Genomic DNA, 24,042 nt, shown 5'->3' with positions numbered 1-24,042 from the left:
AGCCCTAAAAACATTATCAAGCTATTTGTTGATTTTGGGATTTGATTTTATGAGTTTTGATTAAGTAATCTAATTGAACTAAAGATGTACATGTATTTTATGGCACCATATTTTTAGCAAGGATATGCCCCTTTTTTAAGTTAAAAAGTGTTGAAGTACTGTACTAACCAGTTAGAAGTGTAAAATGCCCATGTGGAACCTGTATAACAACTTTAAACAATTCCTATTGATCCTTTATCTTGTAGCGCAAAATCCTATAAGTTTTCTTCTTCTTTAATGACTAGGAGGATTAATGTTTTAGTTGTAGAATCATTGTTTTTTCCACATTCTGGTATGTGGCAGGGAATTGAGCAAAATGTTGAAAAGTTGCTTTTTTACATGAGACTTCTTTAGCTTTGTGGGATGAAGTTAAAATTTTTTCTCCTTGACAGGCTGATGAACATATAGAGAGAGGCCATCCATCCGACAATCAGGGTAGTAGTATTCCTCCTAATGTTGCTGGTCATATTGTTATCATAACAGCCTCAGGAGCCATTCAGATCCTTTCATTGATAAACTTAACAAAAGTTGCTGAATTAAGTCCAGGTCCAAGTGAAAAATATCTGTGTGCAACCTATTGCTCAGGTAAGATCTCAAGTTGTACTTAGTTCTAAAATCATGTGGTAATTACTTTTTTAAAATAGGTAGCTGTTTTATAATGTATTGATTTGTACAGGCACATCATTTTTATTTTTTTTAAAAAGTAATTTTCTTTTTAACTAAATAAAATTCATACCTGGAGCATGGTTTAACCATGAACCTTGTTGTAAAGTACTTAAGATAAACTTGGTAGGTCATTTACAAGACTTAAAAGAATTCTTACTTGTCATTTTTAGTTTACCCTAATAAATATTCTTTATTGCTTTACTAAATTTGTTGCCTTTATGTCGAAAATTTAAAATTTACCAGGCTAAAGTAATTATTATGCTCAATTTTTTTGTGTGCATCAATTGTATTAATATACATTCCATTTTTTAACACTCATTTTTTCAGGTATTGAGCGTCTGTGTGCTTGTACTGACAGTGGTAAACTTCAGTTCTTTGATCTAGACACTTTTAGTGATAGAAAGAGTTCATTGAGTAGCCTAGACCCCATTGATGGCGCTGAGACAAACAGGGAAGGATCTGCATGTAAAAAAGCCAAGTTTGATGAAGATGTAGTGGACCATTTAGGTATCAGTATTAATTTGCAAGAAATTTTGTACATCACTTTTTATGTCACCTATTTTTCAGGTTTGCTGGGTTTATATTACCTTTTATTTGTAGAAAGAAAATAGAAATTTTGACAAATCTTGATGTTTACATCTGAGCTGAAAATCTTCTGTGTGTAAGAACATGAAATTTTAGTACCATTTAGTTAGGTCAATGAAATTTCATATACAAGTATTAGATCCTATAGCAAATTTCGCATTAGTGGAATTGGTATTTTACTCTATTTCCAATTTCTCAAAAAACTGCAGAATTTGATAATTTTATATTCTACGAATTTTTCGCCTCTGTGTTTAATAAAAAAAAACCTACCTACTGTTTCTATAATCTGATCCCACTGGAAGTCCATCCTAGCCCTCACTGTTATATACAACTATATGAGAAACCTTAGGGGAGTTCTCTCCTGCTTATTCTAAATATGCTTGATTAAGCTCAAAACATGTCTAACCAGTTAAATTTATAATTATGTTAAATTTTCAAACAGGATCAGATTACCTGACAAACCAGCCATTGAATGCAGAAATAGTAACCCAGCTGCACAGCTTAATCCAGTTTGAAAACCTGATGCCCAGATTTACAGCAGTTGTTCCACCTTGTTGGTCTGAAATTCAACAAGAGCAACAGCAGAGACGTCACCCACAACATTTACAGCAACAAGGGGAATCTACTCAACACACACGCACATGGAAGCTTATAACTGATGCAGGGTAAGTTTTAGTACTCATTACGTATAAGATTATTTTGTGATAAATAAATGTCATGTCTAATTAATTAGGCCTACCAACTTATTATTTAATACTTATATTTTAGTCAAACATGGGATGAGCATTTACTAGAGATATTACTTCCCAAACCTTGCTCTGTTGGCCATGTAGATGTCAAATTTTCCTTGCACGCTTTAGGATCCCTACAACCAAATGTTGAGGTAAACTAAAAATATTTTTCTAATTGCTTAATAAAAATATTAAGATTGTAAAATGTATAGGCTATTTAAAAATGTCTTAATTTATTTACAAGGAAGTATGTCAGTGTTATGAAACTAATAACATTCCACATCTTTAGGTAACACTGCTGAAACAAAATATTGGATCTATATTTTGTCCACCTGGCAGCTCAGAAGTCAGCCATCCCAAATCACTTTCTTCATCATTAAATGGTCTCGGCCCTAAACATACAACTGGTGATGCAAGGACTGCTGATGAAATGGTTAACAATGTACTAAACCCCAAATTCCTTGAGAGTCACAATGCTGAGGTTTTGTGTGGGCCCATCAAGCTGGCCAATTGCTTAGACTTGACTGGAACAGGTGGACTTGTTACTTTAGCAAGCCCACAGCTGCTAAATGCTAAACCCAGATCTTTACTTCTCCATATAAAAGGATTTGAGAATAGCCCATTATCTAGGCCTATAGTGATAAACAAAGAAAAAACAGAGAAAGACCAAACCACAATGGACAAAATGGTACATACTTTCTTGCTATTTATTACTATCATTTATTCATTCTGGTAGCAAGTTTAAAATCAAAGAACTTAGACTGTTTTTAAAAATTGTTTTTAAAATTTTTAAAAAGTAAAAATCATTTTATATTCCATTTTTATTGGTGAGATTTTCAGTTGAAGTAAATGATAAAGCTGTTTATGTCATAAAAATAATCTGTTTCAGATGAAATCCAAAAAGAAAATAATAACTTCAATGTACAAGAATCTAATGGCAGATAACAAGCACAAGAATATCAAAGGACTTTTTGATAGCTTTGCTCAGGCAGGTGTGGACAAGAGCTCTTCTCCTGCCAAACAAAAGCTTACTGATGCTAAAGGGTGTGACTGGCTCCAAGAGATTTCTGTCACTGTTCGTGTATTTAAGAAGACTTCTATTCGAACAGACAAGCTTCAACGTAGTTCCATGATACAAGATACTAATTTTCACAAGCGTCTGATTAAACTTTTGGTCACAGCATCTGGTGATGGCATTCTAGGTGTCAGCACTGAACATATGCAGAATATGGCATTAGAAATCCTTATCTGGATACTTTCAATGCAAAGAAATGATGTTGAGAAAAGGTGAGCATTTATTTCACAATTTAAATGTTTGTATTTGAAAGAATGTTCAATTAAAATATTAAACTTTAAAACATAATCTTTTTTTTTATCAGAGACAGTGAAAAGATATTGCTTGAATCAATTCAAAGTGAGCTGAATGGAATGGTCAAGTCTTGCTTTATAGTTGGATCACGTACTACAGCTCACAAATTTTCAAGATTATTGGCACTTTGCATGGAGTAAGTCTGTTAAAGACCCTTTGACTTGTATTTTGTATCATTGCATTGTGAGTCTCAAGTCCTCGGGCAGATGAGGCTCGACAGCTGGGGTCAGCAACTCATCTTGGAGAGACAACCAAAAACAAACAACTGCTAACTTACAGTTTGTTCTTGGTTGGACAAAGGCTATGGAAGCAAATCAAAGTCAACTGCCTAAATGACACATAACCATAACATTAAAAATTAAGGCAGAGGAATTGCGTTGTCAAATGACAATACTTTTATAAGTTAGCAGTTTTAGTGACAGCATTTCTACAAGAAACTATATTTGTGTTAATGTTTCAGGTACACAAAGCTGTCTTCTGATCCTGACCTTGCTCACACATTCAACCACAGTTTAATGCAAGCATTGTTAGACTGCTTTCCTCTTTTACCCCTGTGTACATCTAGTGGTGCTATGCGCTGGTTCTTCACTCTACTGAACAGAGTAAAATGCATGGACATGGAAACAGTAGCTGAGAAATGCTGTGACTTATTACTTTCTTTGTCTAAGCAGTATAATAGCAGAACACAGCAGCAGCATGCCCTGCTTAAAACAAGGTAAATAAATTTGCGGGTTAAGATTTTTTCTAGTTATGGTTTGATTTCCACAAAACACAACCATTTAAGTATTTATCAATTACTTTTTAGGTTGGGGAGGGGGGTAATCTCCATTTTGACATCGTCATGTTTAGCCTGCATTCAAAGTGTATACATTTAAATGACAGTGCTCATGTGTATAAATCACACAGCTCAGATTTAATGAAGGTATTTATATTTATAAAATTAGTTCTCCTGACGAATGTAAGTGATAAAGGAAGCAGAAATGAACACAGTGGAGCCTTTACAACCTTTGCACTCTTCATATAATTATACTTTTAATAATCCTGCATATATATTTTTAGCATTGCAAGATATACAATGTCTATGCAATTCATGCTACTGACATTATATTGAAAGTAAATTTTGAGATAACTTTTGCAGGCCCCCCTTAAAGCATTGCAAAAAACTTGTTGAATTCTAAAAGTTAAAATTGAATGAAAACTTTTTCCTATATAATTCTGTAGGTATGGACTGTATGGAAATCCATTTGAAGCTGAACTGTTTGACATGGAGCTAAGCAGTATTACCAAACCTAACACATCACCAGGTAGTGCAACACCAAACACTATCTTCAGCAATGTGATTAAATCAGCTGTTGGTGGGGCCACTGCAAGTAGCAACAAGGAACAACCTGATTTGTTTGATATGTTGATATCACCACCAGATAAGAATGCAAAAAATCAGGTGAATAAAAACAAATACTTATTTCCTCATCTTCATACTATTTTTTTTCTATTTGTATGATAATTTTTAAAAAATGAGTTAAACTTAAAAATAGGTTTGCATTTTTGAAATATATTCCTATACATTTTGTTAATTTAAAAAAAAATTAGGTTAGAGGCTGCCCTAATTAATTTAGCCTCATTTAAGCATTTAGCACTTTTTAAAATGAAAATGTTATTTTTAGCCCCTATTTTTCTATGTATTTTCATTTAAGATATTTTGCGTAGAAGCAAAATTATTAATTTCTATAACATTTTTTTTTACAAACTTCTAATTTTTTTCTCTTACAGCCTGATTGTCTGCAAAGCGATATTTTAGGACTACTGGAAGTGGAACCACTTCACTTCAGATGTCACGCCACAAGTGATGGGACTCGTATGGAAAGGATGGATGCCACATCAACCACATCTGGCCCAGCACCATCAACCAGTGCTTTCAACTCTGGTCCAGCACACCTAATCCCATTTCAGACTTCTGGCCTGGTTGCTGATGAGCCAATGTTGCCTATATTGAATGTTGACTATGCTTCATATTTTGCAACATCTGCTCCCAAGCTGTCTAACACACTAGTAAGTTGTTTGTTTTTTGGCTGAGGAGCATTTTAATTTTAAAAAGACTATATTTTACTCACTTTTAAAGGTGTTTAAAATCTAAACAATTGAATGTAAATTAATCCATTTATTTTAAAATCTCAACATTTTATTGTTTTTATGCTTTGCCAGTCCCTTATTGATGAAAACATCCTTAAGAAAAAAAACCTTGTGGCACCCTCATCAAAGATGTATGGAGCAAAAATTTTGAATCCCCACATTGTAAACACCACCCAACAACAACTACCACAGAAGCAAGGCCAACAACCACAGAAACCTGGCCCACAGAAACAATTTGCATTTCCTCAAATACAAGGTCTTTTACAGGCTCCACCCCCTCAAGTGCTTGTCATAGAAAGGATGCATTCAGGTCAGTAGTTTTTAGGAGAATTTGTAAATATTGTATAAGACGTGTAAAGTACTAAAATAAAATGAATTGACAAAGGACTATGGTTGAGTACACAAAAACAACAGACAGGTCAAGTGATTAGACTTTTATTCTCCAAGTAACTATTTTTTAGCAAATATACAAACACATTTTTTTCAGGTGCAAGGCGATTTGTTACTCTGGACTTTGGCAAACCCATTGTCTTAACTGATGTGATAATTCCCTCAAGTGTTGATCTGGCCTCACTGTCTATAGATGTATGGATAGAAGGGGAGGAAATTGATGGACAAAGATTGGTTGTAGCCTCTGATATCCGGGATAGAACACTGGTTATGAACAACATAATGCCAGCTCCTGTATGCCGCTATCTTAAGGTAATATTTTCTTTGTTATTTTTTTCAAATGTTTTTTCCCTGAAAAATTCTAACATCTCTATGTTAAATAATGTATCAAATGTTCCTATTTCTCTTCAATAGATTACCACAGTTGGTAGATACAGTGGTGGAACAACCAGGTCTCGTATTCCTTTAGGATCATTTTATGGCCATACATATATTCTTCCTTGGGAGTGGCCAAATGCAAGCATAACCAGTGCAATAAGAAATCAAGCAAGTTGTGGATCTAATCCAGCTGTACCTAACATCTCATCCTCCTCCTCAAAAGACACTCACCCACCTACTGCAGCCAAACATTCAAACAGCTGTGACATCGGCACTCCTCATGCAGCTCTTTTGTCTCAGCTAGCCCTCTTCCTTTCTTTACTCGAGGATCTGCAGTGCAGATTTAATCTAGCTAAGACACGTTTAGAAACCCACTTAAAAGTTATCAGCAGTGCTCAGTTTCTCTCATCCCATATTCATTATCATCTAAAGAGGAGCAGCTCAGGAAAGTTAAGTGAAGAGGACGCCCAAATAATCCAGGTATTTTGATAGTGCAAGGCCATGTTTTTCTTGGTTTTAATTGTTAATTAATTTATCAAGTTATGGATTTTTAGAATAAGCTATAAAAGCCCTTCATTTTTTTTTTCTTAAAATAAGGTTGTTATTATATACCAATATGTGCTACACCTTTAAACTCTGAGAACTAATCATGTTTTTTTTTTCAAATGAAAATCCCCAGACATACAACGAATGTTTGCAGCTACAACTTCAGCTGAATTTAGCCCAACGTGCAATTCACAGACTTCAGACCTCTCTAGGTATTTCAACAGATGCTATTGATGAAACTGTTGACACTTCAGTACTCTTAGCCCAGGTAGGATTTTGTTAATGGGCAAATAATAAATCATGATAAAAAATGTGATTACAAAATAATTAAATTTTTCTATGTGATTAATATTTTTTAAAAATCAACAAAGGAAAACAAAACTTTAGAGCCATGTTGTAAACCTTTTTGAAAATTTGATTTAAAACAGTCTGGTTCTTGTGAAATGATGAGTGCATGTTTGTATATAAAAAGTTGTATATATTTTTCTCCTTGAGTAATTTCAATTGCTTTATATTTTTGTCTATCAGGCTACTACAGACAAATTACGGGTGATACTAGAGAATCTCTTAGACACATTGTTGACTTCCACTGTGGGCATACCAGCCATCCCTCAGCCTTCAACTCTGTATACTGCTTTAACACCTGACCATGCTCAGGCCTTGTTTCAGCATTTATGTCTTCATGGAACACAACGAATCCAAGTTTCTGCTGGTCTCCTGCTAGTGAGGGTCTGTGGCACCCAACCTTGGTGGGGGCAGTTTTTAGGGAACATGCTGCAGGAATTTTTTCATTCCCAGTATTCCCAGATATTTCCACAAGACAGGTAATTTATTGCCCTTGAGTAATTAGGAGAGAAAAAAAGTTTGTTGAAACAATTATTAGTTTAAGTAAACTCTTGGTGGTTTTCACATTGTATTCTTTACACTTTTACAGGGTATTTATTCTACTGTGTGCTTTAGGACAAAAGTCTCTGTCAGGCCCCAGTGCTCTCTATATTTTAGATAGTCTTTTGTCAATGTTGACCTCAGTGCTACAACCTCTTCTAACAACAGACAGAAACTATGCATCCCATAGTAGCACTTCAAATCATATGGAAAGTAAGAAGTTTTTAAACACAAGATATGCTTTTAGTTTAGCTTTTTTTTTTCAATTACTGATGCATTCTTAAATATTATTCATGCATTTGTTTTTAACTACTAATATTTTTTTATTTTGATTACAGAACACCTTGACTTACCACTGATAAGCTGGATTCTACTTTTTTTGTGCCGCAACATGGAAAACCCAAACTCATCAATGGCTCCCAATACAGATGATGCAGAAAAGGGAGCTAAAAGGGATAAGGAAGGTAAAAGTTTTTAACAGAAATAAAGAGACCCAAAATATATTCGGGATTGTTACATTTTTCATGTTTTCTGAACTAACGGCCTAGGCTTGGGATTGTCCATTTAAGTGACATGACCTTTCTGTTTTTCTACAAATTTCCTAATTTTCCATTCAGATTCAAATTTTTTGTCAGAATTCATCCACTATTTTTCAGTTTATTTTCAAATCAAAGTTCAGAATATAATTATTTATAATGCTGCTGTTTTATAAAGGAAACTTAGAAATCCATAGTGCTAAATCTAGGAATAAGTTGTCAGGTGTAAAATGCTGTGTTAGCTAGAAAATATTTAGTGCCAAAATGGAATTTATTAAACTCCGATCCACAGAGCTGCAAAACAGCATAGTGTAGCTGGACTGGAATGTTTCCTAATTTTGTTTTTAAGGTCTGGTCAAATAGAATAAAAATTATTTATAGCCATAATTTATTAAAAAATCCTCTAGGATTATTTTAAAAAAAAAACAAAATCAACATATTAAGTCGATATGAAAATGTTAATGTAAAAGAAATATTTTCAGATTTAATTGTTTACAGTGACGCCCTTATGTAAACTACAATATGGTGATCATATATAAATTATTAATACCAATTAGGACAAAGGTTACTCATTAAGTATTGTTTCTTCTAAACAGATTTTTGTTTTAAATACAGATTTTGAAAGATGTTTCAACTTATTTTATAATGAATAAATCAACATTAAAGGCACTTAAATTTTCACAATTCAACTTTATTTCAGCATTCAGCATGAATAACAGATGGGGTTTTATTGAAAGTCAGTGGTCATCTACTTTGACTAGTGGAGCTAGAGGAAAATCTCAACGTGTCTATCGCAGAGGCTTTCAAAGAAAAGTTGCACAATACAGACAGAAAATGCATGAAATTGACAGATTTAAGAAATTGTTTGGGACTAATAAAAAAAATCCAACTTCAACAAAGGTAATATTATTTAACATTTTGTGAAAAAAATTGTCTCTAAATTTTGGCTGATATTATGTTTACCTAAATTTTGTCTAATTCTTAGTACTCTATTGGTATCTTTTCATGTTGTCAGTTCATGTCATTGTAAACTCATAATTATAGCTAGTACTAACTATGAGGTATCTTTCTTTTACCAGTTCTTCAAAGGAGTAACAGAACAGAAGAAGTGTAGTGATTTTGATAAAGATGAGGACATGGATACAATCCAGTCAATTATTTTATCAAGAGAGAGATGTTTAGGTGTTGTGCGTGGCTTAATGGCCTTATTGCTGAGCATGGACTTCACCTGCCATGTAGATCTGTTTCTTGTTGCATGCAAGGTATGCTATTTCATTTGGATTATGCTAATAAATAGGTTAGGTAATAGACAGCATTTTGTAAATACTGACATACTGCTTGAAAGTGTTACTACAGTATTTATTTACTTGAAATTTTTAAACTAGTTTGATGTCAAATTGTCTTCTGTATAAGTGATTCTGCTTTTTGAAAATGGCTTGGTTTGTCCAGGTGCTGGCTAAAATCTGTGTAGCCTGTAGACCATCCATAAATCTGTGTGAGGTTATGAGCCAGGAGCAGTTAGAGCAGCTGGTACTTTTGATAGTTGACACAGAATTCAACCATGATAACTTGAGCTGGGGGGGAGCTTGGGCTAGCCATGCCATCACATGCTTACTTCAAGACATCCTCGAAGGTAAAGAATTTTTACTTGACCTTGTAACCATAGCTAAACTCTTGTTTGTGCTGTTAGTGTTTAAACAATGACAATATCAACTATGGTTTAAGAATTTGTCATTGGTAAAAATATTTTAGGAGAGAAAACATGTCCCTCCAGCCCTGAAGATTCAGAAGCAGATATCTCAGACGTGGATGACACAGTGCTGTACACACAGTGGCTAGAGCTAGAGGTTCCTTACCATTTCAGTTTACAACTAAGAGGAAACAAGTTAATCAGAGTTATTCCAGTTGAGAATGTCAGAGACCTCTTAGAAACCAAGCCACAGTTTTATGAGTTTATTAGAAAAGGTACACTTTAACCATATTCATTTACACATAGTTTTAATGTTTACTAAAGTTGAGTTAGATTTCACTCAATTAAACCTATAACCAAACAGTGTGGATTAAAGCTTTCTATTTCTTTGATAGATTTCCTTGATGGTAATATTGTTCTTGGTGAAAAGGAGGACCCAGTTGCCTTGGTTTCATTGTTTTTAAACAAAAGTGATAAAGACAAATTTAAGTGGAACAAATTGTTGGAATCAGTCAGTAAGCATCAGGCCAAACTTCCAGTGGATACAGAGAACCCTCCCTCAGCTCCTGCTGAGCTCCCTGATTTCATCATGGAGGTAACTCCTGAAGGACCCACCTTCTCATTGAAGAAATTATTAGATGACAGCTTTGAAGATGTTGAGCCACCAAGTATATCAACAAACAATGCAGCTCATAATGTGATCAAAATAGTCCCTCCAAGGTAAATAAGCAACTATGTTTTTTAATTTAACCATAAGCCTGTTCTAGGAAAAATATTCTAATTTTTCTTTTAGTTGACAAAAACACACATAAAGTGCTGCCTGCTACAGCCTAACATTTCTCAACCCATTCATACCTCTAATTCACGTACCCTCAGTCCCCATGCTACCACCTTCAGCCCCAATGCCAACACATTTAAATTCAAACCCTAGAGTACCCTACAAATAATGACAACAAATGTTGCTCAATTGCTCTGACTGCATCGTCTAGCATTGAATGATTTCTCAATACTATATTTTTCCAATTTTTCAAAATCTACATTTGAATAAGCCTTGTAATTTATTACAGCCTTTGATTAAAATTTATGTTTTTTTTAAAGAATACCTTTCCCTACATAACTCCACAATTTTAAAATGCTACACATATTGCCTATGTGTTAATCTATAGATGCTGATACATTTAAATTTATATACTTTAATTTGTCTTTAGTTATTTACTATTAAAGATGGGTTGTCATTTTGAAAATATCTGTTTCTAAAATATTTCTGTATTTTTGTTTTACTCCCAGCATCCAACCTGGCACTATAAAACATCTCTTAGGTATGAAGAACGCATTAAATGAACAATATGGAATAGCAGCAGCACCTACAGTTAGTCATACGCTTTCAACTGCTCTGGATGCTCGACTTGAGTTTGGTCTAGAAACAATGCCAGAACATAGACTTAAGGTAATTTTAATAGCTTTATAAATACATTTTCTTCTCTTTGCACAGTTACAGAACATTTTTTTATAGTATTTCATTGTTACATTATTTTGAAATAAAATAAAACAGTATAAAACATAAATAAAATGTAATCATTGAAAAAACTAGTTAATTCAGAAAATTGTTCAAATATTTTTTTTTACCGACCAGGTGATGCAGTCTCTGCAGATGAGCAACATTCAGTGTGCATTTACCTCTCCATTGCCTCAGCCTCCTGTATCATTTAACACTTATGAGCAAATCAATTTTGATATAACAGACACAGCTTCTGCAGAAAATGTACCTTTCAGATTTGACGACTTAGTAAGCCCTTTTTCCTTGATTTCTTTTTGGTATTTTGGGCTGAGTAGTATTTTTCTACTTCGATTAAAATGGACTGGGTTAAATAATATTAAATAATTTTAAAAATAAGATTTTTCATTGTCAGTACTATTATGCCTCCATTTTCCATTAAAGTTAAGTTTTATTTGTACTGAAGATCATTTTGATCTGGATAACCTTCATAGACAAACCCTGGTTTGTTTCTTACAGACAACAACTTCAGTTGACATGCTCAGCCAGTGTTTCGAGCGCATGTTTGCACAGTTGAGAACAGGTCGTGTTAGCATAGAATCAGTGTTACAGCTGTGGCTCACCCTCAATGAAGATCCACAGCTGAATGATGTTGCTTCAACAGCCAACACGGCCAGCAATGTGGCATCCGCTCAAGTGTTTGATGCTACCAGACAACCTGTTATAGCTCTAAGTGAGAATGCTGTTGCAAGTCTCATAGAGGTAAGAATACATTTCAAATTGTATGACATTTTAATCTTACAGATTAGCTTATTTGACTTTAAGATTATAGTTAAACTGCTACTATTTTTGTCAAATGCTTAGCAAAACTGTTTTTATTACAACCAATTTCTTATATTTGTACAATGATCTGTTTTGTCCCAGGTTGCTGTAATGATGCCTTGTTTGCTTGTACGTACCTGGGTCTACTTACTCCAGTCCTTGTGTTTGCTCACTAACCAAAGGCACACCAGTTCTGGTGGCACAGAAACATCAATGGCACCAAATGTTTTGAATGATCCAAATTTAGCCCCTCTGTTGAGTAAATTTCTATCTAGTCACCCACCTGGTGGAGCCCAACAACAGCAAGTATGTATTGCTTTGTTTACATATTTCATTCACAGAAAGACAGAACTTGAATCTTATACATAATTTTTGGTCACTTTCTCCCTACAGATTGGACCTGCAGCTGTCAAAGTATTTGCAGATTTACTTCACAGATTACATTGTAAATCTATAGAAGTTAGTGGCCAGAGATTCAAAGAGATGTTGCTTAAAATTGTTTATAATCTCACTGCTGAAAGGTGAGAGAGAACTTATTATTTTTAAAAAGACTTTATATTTCATGGTTGTTTGAAAATTTTAAAAAAATCACTGTTGAAAGATCTCTGTTAACATCAGTTAAACTCTTACTTAATGGAATTTAATTATTCGGAATATAATCAAACTAGGGAAGGGATTTACTACTAGAACCTTACAGCAAAATCATGGTTGGGTCAAAAGAAAAGTTTGTGCATTTGTCTAACAAAATATTTCTTCACAATAGCAACTGTTCTGTTCTAATTTATAACATTATCTCCAAAAAATCCATATAAACTTGTCTGAAGCATTAAATCTAAATGGTGGTAATTTTAAAAAAAAAATGTCTATAAAACCTTTTAGGGGAGCAATATATCAATGCTGTGGCCCACTAGATGCCCAAGTGCAGTTTTTAGAGATGCTTGCAGAAAGTACTTTAGTAGCTGTAGACATCAGTAATGCACTCAGTGTTATTCAAGCCGCAAGTACTTTGGTATACCAGCATTTGTCATTACAAGACCAGGTAAAGATTTTTTATCTTTTCATTTCACTTGCTGGCATTTGATTCAACTTTGTTCTTGTTCTCAAATCTCTATTGATCTCCATAATTTCTGTTTTTGTTTTTTTATCTTTTCATTTCACTTGCAAGTATTTGATTCAACTTTGTTCTTGTTCTCAAATCTCTATTGATCTCCATAATTTCTGTTTTTGTTTTTTATCTTTTCATTTCACTTGTAAGTATTTGATTCAACTTTGTTCTTGTTCTCACAACTCTATTGATCTCCATAATTACTATGTATAAACAGGTTGTTTGTCGAACAAGCCATGACACGTCCATGGGAGCTCGATCTTGTTTTGGAGGACTGGTAGCCTCTCTCCTGCGTGGCAGTGATAGTAGACCTGGTGGAACAGATTCTTTAAGAGATCAACTCATGTTTTTTCTAATGCAGCTTGTCAATAAGTGAGTCTATACAATTAAAAAAATAACCTAGAGTGAATCATCCAAAGCACATATGTAAATTGTGTATTTACATAAGGTGAATACTCAAAGGTAATGTTAAAGATGCTGATTAGCACCCAAAAATATGTGGTAAAATCTTAACATCCCAACCTTCATTATTTCAGATTAATATTATCACCAGGGGCAGGACTTCCAACTTCAAAAACCAATTCAAAAGCCTCCACCTCAGATTCCACTGTTTGGGAATCATCTCACATCTCCTCTCCAAGAAAAAATGCCTGGGCTGATTCTAACATAGAGCCTTACAGCCCAAGATTACTGATAAACATTCGTCTTTCAGATGATGAAAAATCTCGGACTTTGGGTCAGCAGTTGGGTGAATCACAGGTGCATCAGCACTTGCAAGAAGATAGTGAAGAGGATGTGAATGAAAACTCACATACAACATCAGAGATAGCTGACATAGTTGTTGGCAACCAAGTGATCATGCAGAACCTGATCCAGTCTCTAAGTCACTGCACCAGTAACAAACTGGCTCTCATGTTTGCTCACACAGACTCTGTCAACAGCCTCCAGAAAACAGCAGATCAAACAGAAGCTGTTACTGTTGGTGATCTTATATATACAGTATTAAGAAATCTAAAAGAGAAATGCAGTGATCGGAACATCATGGTAGATAACTTGTTTAGGTTCTTTTCTGGACAGCCACCTATTATTTGTCAAGCAACCCTCACTCGACTGTCTGAGCCCTTGTTGTTTTTCACACTTAGAATGCTCAATACTTCATCTGCAATTAAAAGATTTATTGATTTAGGTAAGTGTATTATGTATATTTTAGAATGATAAAAAACACAAATACTTTCTGATACCAGGGATATATTTTAGTACACAACTGGAGATCTGGTTCACTGTTTTAACTTAAATGAAATAGTTAGTAAGGTTTGTATGAAATATTCTTAATCTGCTTTTCTTCCCATTGCTAGGTGGTGTCAATGTTGTCAGTACCAACTTTGTACGCTGCAATCAGCAAATGATCTCGTCATCTCCTAGCATAATCTCAACCCTCATGCAGAATTTTAGTTCAGGACATGGTGATCTTGGGGAAAAAAGCAAAGGATTTGAAATTGACAACACTGAAGGGCTACAGAGTTTTGCACACTTAGGTATGTAATCTGCTTCAAATGTTGTTTTATTACAAGCAATTGGTATTAACTTGCATGCATATTTTTGTATGTATTTAGTGAAAATATATATAATCTTATTTTATTAGGAACTATTACCTGCAGCAGTCCAACAGCCAGTCCTGCTGATGGGCTGATTCAAAATGTGGCCAACAGAAGAGCTCGGTCTGCCACATGGTCTTACCATTTTTATCCAGATGAGCCTTGTGTGGAGTTAACAATACATTTGCCATTTGCTGTGCTACTTAAATATGTGCACATTAGACCACATGGTGCAGCCATTTCCAGTAAGTTTAATGTGCTTCATTTTTACTGATTTAAAAACAGCTTCTTATTAGTAAAGTTATGAATTTTGTTTAAATTGTTAAAGTTGGATATTTTACTGTTATACTTCTAAATTTTAATTTCAAAGTTTGTTCTTTTTTATTTCTCTTTTTGAAAGTCTCTTCTTCTTTGATGGCTTTTTAAATGATGATGATTTCAGTTAGTCAAAAAAACTTTTCTATATTCCAAAATGACAGCCGCCTTCCCATCACTTTCCATAGCTTGTCCATCTCATGTAAGCTTGGAGTTGTCCCATGATGGTAACATAGTCACTCCAGCCTCACCTCCCATTCAGACATCTAGCTTAGCTTTGATAAGACTTCAGCTGCAGAAACCAGAGGTGGTTACATCTGTTACATTGCTGCTTCACCGGCCATGGGATTCAATGACCTTAGGCTTACAGAAAATATCTTTATGGGGACAAACAGCTTTTGCTGAGAACTCTGAAAATTTGTTGTCATTTTTGAATGAAGACTCATTTTCACATTCCAGGCAAGTAATGCTGTTATGATCTGAAGTGTAAAATATATTTATTAATCGCTTAATGTTTAATAATTGTTAGCCTTTAAAAATTTATTTAATTATATTCCTAAATAGTTTTTCAGTATTATATTTCTCTATTGTGTCTTTAGCCTTGGCTGGATGCGTATTCTCCACCACTGCCTCATGAACTCAAGTGAGGACATTCAAAGTACTGTGGCACACACAGCTGCTGTGACCCCCAATCTGTTAGCAACTTGCACCTCCATGCTGGTTCACCCTCTGATTGGTGTACATGCCCCCAAGATAGAGACAATTCTCATTAAACTTGGGCTGTCTCACAATAACATTGGACTTTCACTGATTGATATTATTCTTAGACAACCATCAAGAACTGGAGAGATGGGTAAGATTTATTTTAGTTTTTAGGTATTCTTTTATTTTCTAATATTTTTATTTATTATAACGTCTCAAACTGTTTTACTTTTACTACAGGACCCTTGCATTCATATTTGGGTAAAATTCATGGAGCAGCAAGTCCATATACTGTAGAAATAATCTACAGGCTGGGAACAACTCAAGATGAAAATACCTGCTCCAGGTATAAGAATAAATCAATCTGTTATATTTGACAATATGTTTATTGTTTTACACTTTTGTGGTTCTGCTTCTATTGTTATCAAAAACTTAAAGAAACTGTTTTGAAATGTTCTTTTCTACTTGCCTGACTCATAAAAATGACCTATGTATAACTTATTATAACTGAGTTCTAATATTTACCTTTTAATAAGACTTTAATAAGAAAATTATTGTTAGGCCTTTTAATAAACTACAGGCATAATGGTATTTGATTACTAAAATTACTAAGTCTTAAAATGTTTTATCAATCTGTCCGACTTCAGACATAAGTAAAAAAACCTCTTTAGATCTAGCGATCCATTGGGCAAGTGAAGTAGAGTTAATATGTTTATTGACCTTGGCAAATGAAGGGATAATGTGGTCTGACTATTCCCAGCCACATTTACTTTTCCTAACGTGAGTTAGGTACCCATCAGAGCTGAGTGACATATGGGATGTTCTATTGACTTGAACCTGGATTTGAACTTGAGACTATCAAGTTAGAAGTCTAGCGCCCTACCAATAAGCCACACCGTCCCATAACTTCAGATATGGGTATCCATTTATAATTCTTACTCTTTACCAGTGACCATAATTGACAGTTATTCATGGAATAGCTTAACCCTTGTAAATTGTCCTTTTATAGAGTAAAAGCTCTGCTCCAGTGGCTTGAAGACTGCTCTATAGCTGCCATCAGACAAGCTGAAATGAAGGAACAAGAGGCAATGAGCAGCACTACTGACTTGTTCAACAGTACCAGCCAGCGTGACAGGAGGCTGTCCTATGATACTTTAAGTAACCCTTCCCCAGAGCATGTTCAGTGTGTAGCAGCCATTTTGTGGAACAGCACTGAACAACAAGTTAACTACCCTATCAACAGACTTGTTTCCATTGATTTTATTAGGTAAAAATATTCTTTACAAAATATATTGATTCCCATTTTTCTCAACGCAAGAATAATGATTTGTTATAAAATAGAAGACATTTTTTTGGTCTTATAATGAAATTTTTTCTTCAGATCATTATTCAACTGGTCAAGAGTACTAGCAGACAGCAATTTGAGGAAAGCTGTAAATAACTTATTGTGTTCAGCCTGCCACATTTGTTCCAATGGTTTCATGTACATCCAAGAGTGGATGGGCATTGTTGGCGCTGATGGCTCACAGATTGTTGCCACTGCTATGGATGAGACCAACACTGACAATGTGGTAGAAAGAAAAGAAACCAGAGCAGGAAGAATGACAGATGACTCCAAAGAAGCTACCAGGATGCCATCTGTGACACATTTGACCTACAGTACAGATGGAATGACTGATGACTCCAAAGAGGTATCTGTCATGTTTATTATTAAATATGTTATTCCCTTAAAATATACCAGAATACTTTTTTTTTTTAATCCTATTTTTGTTTTGGGTGAAATGATTATAGAACCATTAAATGTAAACCTCTTTATTCTGTGTTTTAGGCCTGTAGGCTTGAAAGTCTAAGTACAATGAGTCTGGATGAAAGTAAACTGATGTTGCTTGCAACAGTTTGCAAATCTCCAGTAGCAACAAGACAGCTTATGAACTGTGGCCTTCCTGCCATGCTGGCGCAGGCTGTCTGTGAATTCTGTAACCAACAAATGTTATTGGCTGTGACCCCAATAGTTCCAGATTCAGCTGAGGCTAATAATGGCCTAAACAGTTACACACCTGGCAACACAGGTACCAAACAAATTTAGCCACAAATTTACTCTTTATATTCGTGTAAGGAAAAATGTATAAAAGTAAAATCTTACTGGATTACTTAAAGTAATGTGAACTCTGTTGTTTGCTTCAGCTAATGAACCAGCTATTACATCATCATTAGTCTCAGCCATTCTGAGGTTTTTTACTGAGATAAGTTCTGAGATGGAATTAAAGAATTGGCTTGGTCAAGCTGAGGGTAATGCATTTTGGTCACTGCTACTTACTCTTCTTTGTGGCAGTCAGTATCAGGCACCCATTTTAATGGCTCCTAGCAATGATCATAATGGGGTAAGTTAATCTTGCTGATAAAAGGCAATTTGCTACAAATACTTTGTCTAGTTAGTGTTTTAACTGACATTCTTCTGACAATTATCTGTTTCTAGTTCTTATCATCTGAAGAAAGATCAGAGCTTGAAAACAGAACAATCCAGTTTTTTTCTGCTGTGATTTCATTTCATCCAGAAAATCAATTGTTATTTGCTAAAGTACTATGTGATGTGATTAAAGATCAAGGAACCAGTAAAACAGGTAAAAAACAAACATCTCAAGTTCAATACATGGCCCCATCAAATTATAGTATAGTGGTGGCATAGTGCTGAAGACAGGCCATTTTTCAATGGGAAATCTGGTCTTCTTGTAGTTTTTAAAAATCTTATCAGTTGTTGTTTTTTTATCTTTAATTTTTATGAATTTAATTCAGTTTCTTAAGTATAGTGGTCCATTTTGTGTGTGAATCTGCTAAACCATAATAAGGAACATAATCATATATAAATTTCTTATTTTGATGCGACATATCTATATTTGGCAGCCCGTGTATCCTGGGCACTGAAGGGAAAAGATATACTTTCATGAATGGATGTTGTTAATGACATTTAAATACTACTGGTTTATTAATTTGTAAGTTTGAAACTTGGTTATTATCAACCAGATTTTAAAATATTTATTTCTGCAGAATTATTAAGTGCAATGCCTTTGTCTGGCTTCATGCGGCGTTTATTACTTCAAGTTCTTTTGGAAGATGAAAAGATTACAGTTTCTGTGCGCAACTTTAGTAGTAGTTTACTGTCTGAAGATGATGATTCAACTGCCAGTGAAGGAGCAGAAATTTTCCCACTGACTAGTTGTACTGGACAAATATATCACCCACATTATGGAAGTGGGCGCAGCTGTCAGTGTATTAAAATGAACCTTAATGCTAGATGCTCTGATGTGATATCCAAAGTTGCAGGTAATGTTTATTTATAGTGTTCTTTTCTTTGGTATCTGTCAAGACAGTTGTATTTCTTTTCAGTGTACTTGGAATTATTTTATAGTTTACTCAAAATCAGTAAATTCATGGAATTTTTTTGTAGATTCGCAGATGTTAAAAAACAACTTTTAACATAAAGATATTTATTGCAGACACTTCGACCATACCAACCTATTTCCCAGAGAAAAAGGAGGACAAATCAGTTCGAACTGACGACAATAACAAGAAAGAAGCACTGGGTGAGCTTGATGTGGAAGTTATGGAATTTGTCACCCAAACGGCTGGTGAGCCCTCTCAGCATGGGGTTCATGATAACGGGTTTTAAAACAAACTAAAAAATGCTTGAAGCATCTTTGACATTGCTAACTAAATGAGTTTACTAGAAAAACCTCATTTAAAATCGATTACGAAAAGGATTTTTGTGAACCAATAGATATGTTAAGTGCTATGTATTATTTCCTAATTTAAAAATATATTTTGATTAATTTAGTCCAAAAGTTTTAGAAATGTATCTACATAGATTTGTTTTTGCTTTAAAATATTATTTATCTTTCAGCTATTGCTAAAGAAAAACGAGAAAAAAGTCCAGCAACAACAAAGAGTAGTCTCCCACCACGACCACCAACAAGAAGAGGCAGGCATGGAACTGGTTCAGGCTCACTTGTAGAGGCTGGTTTCAGATATCCACAGCCCTTGTATAGAGTTAGACTACGGCATATAGCTTTACCAGGTAGTTTTTTTTGCTCGGGTTATTTCTAATACATCCTAAAGGCCAAAAATATTGCAGTATTAATAATTATGTAAAGAATGAAACAGGTTTATCAATTAAAAATATTAACTTCTAACCTTTTAGGCAAAGATATAATACATCTTAAAAGCCAAAAAATTGCAGTATTTATATGTAAAGAATGTAACAGGCTTATCAGTTTAAGATGTTAAGATAATTATTTATGTAAAGAATGTAACAGGCTTTTCGGTTTAAGATGTTAAGATATTTATAATTCAAACTTTCCAGGCAAAGATCTACCTCAGAGTTTAACCCTGTCTCAGCTGTTACATGTTCTGTCAGATTATGCACTGCTTCCCTCTACTCTTGCTTTACAGTTTGTCATAAGGTTAAGAACAGCTGGAAGTAACTCAATGAAAGGTTGGCTTGTTTACTTTTCTTGAAAAATAATGTTTTCAACCCATAAAGCTTGTATTTAAATGGGATATTTACAATTGTATTTTTATGGGATATTTACACTTGTCTTTTTATAGGATATTTACAAATGTATTTTTTTGGGATATTTACTCTTGCATTTTGATGGGATATTAATAATTGTATTTTAATGGGATATTTACACTTTGACACAGAGAGCATTGATGAAGCAATAGCATCTGATGAGTCTCTGTTATCATCACCCCCATTTCCTTCTGCATTGAAGGTAAGTGTCTGGTTGTTGAACTTGATTCAGTTTGAACATTATTGTGATTATTTTGCTAAATAAAACTATTGAATTAGTATTACACTAACCCATACAACTTTGATAATGTCAACCTTTGAAATGTTGCAGGTGTTTGCAAGTGTTGGAGGCCTGGCATTGTTAGCCCAGCATCTGCCACTTCTGTTCCCTGAGATCTCTAGACAGAGCAGCAATGTTGAAGTTGTCACAGACAACAACAACATTGGTGACCTAGGCCATGACTGGGTGACTGTGGAGTCATCTGATGAGCTCTATGATGTACATTGTTTTCTGTTGTCTTAGAAAAAAGTTTTGAGCACTATGCTATTTACTTTAGTTAATGTCTCTACCAGGCTAAAGCTATTTTTCTTATAACGTTAGACTGAAAAAGACACCAGATAATGATAAACCATAACTGTTAATTAAATCTTGAATTAAAATAAACCAAATTAAAAAATACCTCTTGAGATCAATTTATGATAAAAATCTTTTGCAATTTAATTTCAGCCTTATCTAGAGCCCATCACACCACCCCACACATCCAAGCCCAATAAACATTCTGTTGTGGGGACAGTGCCTTCTATACCACCCCACTCTCTGATAGCATTTGGCTTGTTCCTAAGACTTCCAGGATATGCTGAAGTGCTGCTGAAAGAGAGAAAAGTTGCTCAGTGCCTGCTGCGGCTGGTCCTTGGAGTCACTGATGATGGAGATGGAGGTAATGAATTTGTTTTATTCCTCCAAATTTATCATGCTAATGAATTTTTTTAGCTTTACTATATTTGAACCTTTTTTTAATTACAGGTCAAATTCTAACGTCCCCAATAGCCAGTTCACTACCCACGATGCCATTCACTGTCCTAAAATCTTTGTTTGATACTTCACCCTTGACGACAGATGATGGGGTTTTGTTGCGGCGGATGGCTTTAGAAATTGGGGTTATCCACCTTGTGTTAGCTTGTCTTGCTACACTTAGCCATCACAAACCACGAGCCCCACTTTCTAGTTTTCAGCACGAGGTAAATAAGGCTTTCATTACAGTTAATTTTATCTGACATACTGTGTTATTGCTAGCTTATCTGTATGGACTATTGTTCTTATTTGCAGACACAATTGATATTGTCAGCAATGCAGTCATCAACAGCAATGGCATCACTCAGCCAACCAGAAGAGAAAACTCAGCAGCACTATTGGGCTAAAGGAACAGGTTTTGGAACTGGTTCCACCACATCCAGCTGGGATGCTGAACAAGCTATGCTGAGACAAAAGGGAGAAGAAGAACATGTTGCCTGCTTGTTGCAAGTATGTTCTCTATCTCATGGAAGATCTTAACATGAAAATACCCTTTATTTGATTTGATTTTAAATTAAATAAGTCTGAACTACTTTTTGTTTTATAAAGTTAACTTGAATTTTTTTTTTTTTAAGGTGTTGGCCAGCTATATGAACCCCAATGGCAGCTTAGACTCAAAACCACCAGATGCTGAATCCACCTATGACTCTGATTCATCATCACCTTCATTGTCGCAGTCTGAGGCAAACCCAAGTCTTATACCTGACTCACTTGCAGACCTTCTTTCACAGTCCTGTTTAGTGCCTGCATTATCATCCTACTTACGTAATGACTCTGTGCTCGATATGGCTCGTCATGTGCCACTTTATCGTGCACTTTTACAGTTGCTCAGAGGCATCACAGTGTGCCCTAGCCTAGTACCCATCCTGTTGCCCATGGAAGAGGATAAAGTTAAGAGTGGCAGTAGCAGTGGAGAATCACAGGCATCAATTGAAACTCTCCTTGAGAAAATGAAAGGCTGTGTTGATACATACGCAAGCAGACTCAAGTGGGTTGCGTGTCTAAATTATTGTTATAACCTAACTTATATTTTTTATATATTATAATTTACTTCAGATTGAATAATTTCCTTTATAAAATACATAAAGAATAATAAAAAATAAAATTTATACTTTGTCTTTGAAGGTCCAATAAAGGAAAATCAGGTAATAAAATAGAGGATGAAGAAAGTGAAGGACTTGCATTACTTATACCAGATATACAAGAAACTGCTAGGCTGGTGCACATTGCAACCAAAAAATTAAAAGAAATTAGTGGTAAGACAATACATTCTTTTAAATATATTCAGTTATTTATTTTCTTTACTTTTACTATTATTTATTATGACACAATGTTTTTAATAATTATATGTGAAGATAATTTTGCTTTCTCAGAAAAATCTGAACATTCATCTCAAGATGAGAGGGAGAGTCATAGCAATAAACCACAGAAAACATTGGAAGACCAGTACATTGCTGCCATGAAAGACTTGCAGTTTGACACATATGAAATGGTTACTGAGGAGGGAAAAAACTTGAAATTCCATGTTTCGCACCACTATGAATCTAATGTTAAAGCCACAGGTACAGTGACCAACGTGTCCAGAACAAGAAGGTTGGCTCAAGAAGCTGTAACTTTGTCCACATCTCTGCCCCTTGCTTTTAGCTCCAGTGTTTTTGTAAGGTGTGATGAGGAGCGACTAGATGTCATGAAGGTATGGGTCAATTTGAACAAGTCAGTTTTAGCTCGATCTGTACTGTAAAATTTATGTAGGGTTTTTTTGTTGCCATGATCTAATACCATCAATTGCCATCAGGTTTTGATCACTGGACCATCAGACACACCATATGCTAATGGATGTTTTGAGTTTGATGTATTCTTCCCTCAAGACTACCCTAATACTCCACCATTTATCAACATGGAGACAACTGGCAATCACTCTGTCAGATTCAATCCTAACCTGTATAATGATGGAAAGGTAATGGAATGGAGTTTTAAAAACCTATACTATAAGCTGATTTTGAATCATTTTGAGATCTGTACATCTAAATATTTCATCTTAATCTAGGTATGTCTGAGTGTGTTGAACACTTGGCATGGACGTCCAGAGGAAAAATGGAATGCTCAAACATCTAGTTTTCTCCAGGTAATTGTTACCTTTAACTAGTAGCTCATGCATTGCTCTGTAGTAATAGTATCAATAACACAACAATGTGACCTTCCATCATGGCTTGAGCCACTTCACACTGAAGGCTAATTTTGAGTCTTTTAATCTTGATTTTTGAGGTAAAAACTGTTGAAGAATCAAACTATTTGTCTTTAATGATAGTTTTATTATTAACTAACTATTCAAAATGAGATTCTAAGAATTGTATATTTACTGGTATCTTTCTACCAAGCATATTCGTTTGCCATGTTTTAAATACAATTTAAAAACTTTCAATG

The 24,042-nt window shown here is 34.6% G+C and overlaps 1 protein-coding gene across 3 annotated transcripts in view; it reads left to right on the top strand.

Annotated features, from left to right (window-relative positions):
• LOC131941783 (baculoviral IAP repeat-containing protein 6) overlaps positions 1-24,042 on the top strand; it is a 33,978-nt gene that overhangs the window by 8,012 nt on the left and 1,924 nt on the right. Inside the window, exons 11-64 of one of the 3 annotated variants that reach the window (XM_059301289.1) lie at positions 432-624; positions 1,033-1,212; positions 1,733-1,955; positions 2,059-2,173; positions 2,311-2,709; positions 2,911-3,308; positions 3,401-3,526; positions 3,851-4,105; positions 4,612-4,831; positions 5,161-5,439; positions 5,593-5,830; positions 6,008-6,222; positions 6,325-6,768; positions 6,968-7,102; positions 7,363-7,658; positions 7,769-7,932; positions 8,058-8,183; positions 8,956-9,155; positions 9,335-9,517; positions 9,705-9,888; positions 10,008-10,220; positions 10,341-10,665; positions 11,233-11,392; positions 11,579-11,731; positions 11,960-12,202; positions 12,365-12,568; positions 12,656-12,783; positions 13,142-13,301; positions 13,585-13,739; positions 13,904-14,553; positions 14,723-14,902; positions 15,010-15,207; positions 15,442-15,736; positions 15,877-16,130; positions 16,220-16,325; positions 16,989-17,246; positions 17,361-17,670; positions 17,808-18,048; positions 18,164-18,360; positions 18,456-18,600; positions 19,025-19,300; positions 19,474-19,560; positions 19,878-20,051; positions 20,337-20,468; positions 20,678-20,748; positions 20,878-21,045; positions 21,274-21,484; positions 21,571-21,785; positions 21,874-22,068; positions 22,194-22,606; positions 22,744-22,874; positions 22,992-23,311; positions 23,414-23,575; positions 23,666-23,743. In XM_059301289.1, coding sequence (XP_059157272.1) covers positions 432-624; positions 1,033-1,212; positions 1,733-1,955; positions 2,059-2,173; positions 2,311-2,709; positions 2,911-3,308; positions 3,401-3,526; positions 3,851-4,105; positions 4,612-4,831; positions 5,161-5,439; positions 5,593-5,830; positions 6,008-6,222; positions 6,325-6,768; positions 6,968-7,102; positions 7,363-7,658; positions 7,769-7,932; positions 8,058-8,183; positions 8,956-9,155; positions 9,335-9,517; positions 9,705-9,888; positions 10,008-10,220; positions 10,341-10,665; positions 11,233-11,392; positions 11,579-11,731; positions 11,960-12,202; positions 12,365-12,568; positions 12,656-12,783; positions 13,142-13,301; positions 13,585-13,739; positions 13,904-14,553; positions 14,723-14,902; positions 15,010-15,207; positions 15,442-15,736; positions 15,877-16,130; positions 16,220-16,325; positions 16,989-17,246; positions 17,361-17,670; positions 17,808-18,048; positions 18,164-18,360; positions 18,456-18,600; positions 19,025-19,300; positions 19,474-19,560; positions 19,878-20,051; positions 20,337-20,468; positions 20,678-20,748; positions 20,878-21,045; positions 21,274-21,484; positions 21,571-21,785; positions 21,874-22,068; positions 22,194-22,606; positions 22,744-22,874; positions 22,992-23,311; positions 23,414-23,575; positions 23,666-23,743 — 11,781 coding nt within the window. Of the gene's footprint in view, positions 1-431; positions 625-1,032; positions 1,213-1,732; positions 1,956-2,058; positions 2,174-2,310; positions 2,710-2,910; positions 3,309-3,400; positions 3,527-3,850; positions 4,106-4,611; positions 4,832-5,160; positions 5,440-5,592; positions 5,831-6,007; positions 6,223-6,324; positions 6,769-6,967; positions 7,103-7,362; positions 7,659-7,768; positions 7,933-8,057; positions 8,184-8,955; positions 9,156-9,334; positions 9,518-9,704; positions 9,889-10,007; positions 10,221-10,340; positions 10,666-11,232; positions 11,393-11,578; positions 11,732-11,959; positions 12,203-12,364; positions 12,569-12,655; positions 12,784-13,141; positions 13,302-13,584; positions 13,740-13,903; positions 14,554-14,722; positions 14,903-15,009; positions 15,208-15,441; positions 15,737-15,876; positions 16,131-16,219; positions 16,326-16,988; positions 17,247-17,360; positions 17,671-17,807; positions 18,049-18,163; positions 18,361-18,455; positions 18,601-19,024; positions 19,301-19,473; positions 19,606-19,877; positions 20,052-20,336; positions 20,469-20,677; positions 20,749-20,877; positions 21,046-21,273; positions 21,485-21,570; positions 21,786-21,873; positions 22,069-22,193; positions 22,607-22,743; positions 22,875-22,991; positions 23,312-23,413; positions 23,576-23,665; positions 23,744-24,042 lie in introns of all 3 variants that reach the window. The other 2 variants (XM_059301288.1, XM_059301287.1) reach the window with 2 other exon arrangements.

This window comes from Physella acuta, unplaced genomic scaffold (genome assembly GCF_028476545.2).
Source record: "Physella acuta isolate Inbredline_101_S28 unplaced genomic scaffold, ASM2847654v3 ptg000373l, whole genome shotgun sequence".
In the NCBI taxonomy this organism is placed as follows: domain Eukaryota; kingdom Metazoa; phylum Mollusca; class Gastropoda; family Physidae; genus Physella; species Physella acuta.
This window is presented reverse-complemented; position numbering and strand designations above follow the sequence as displayed.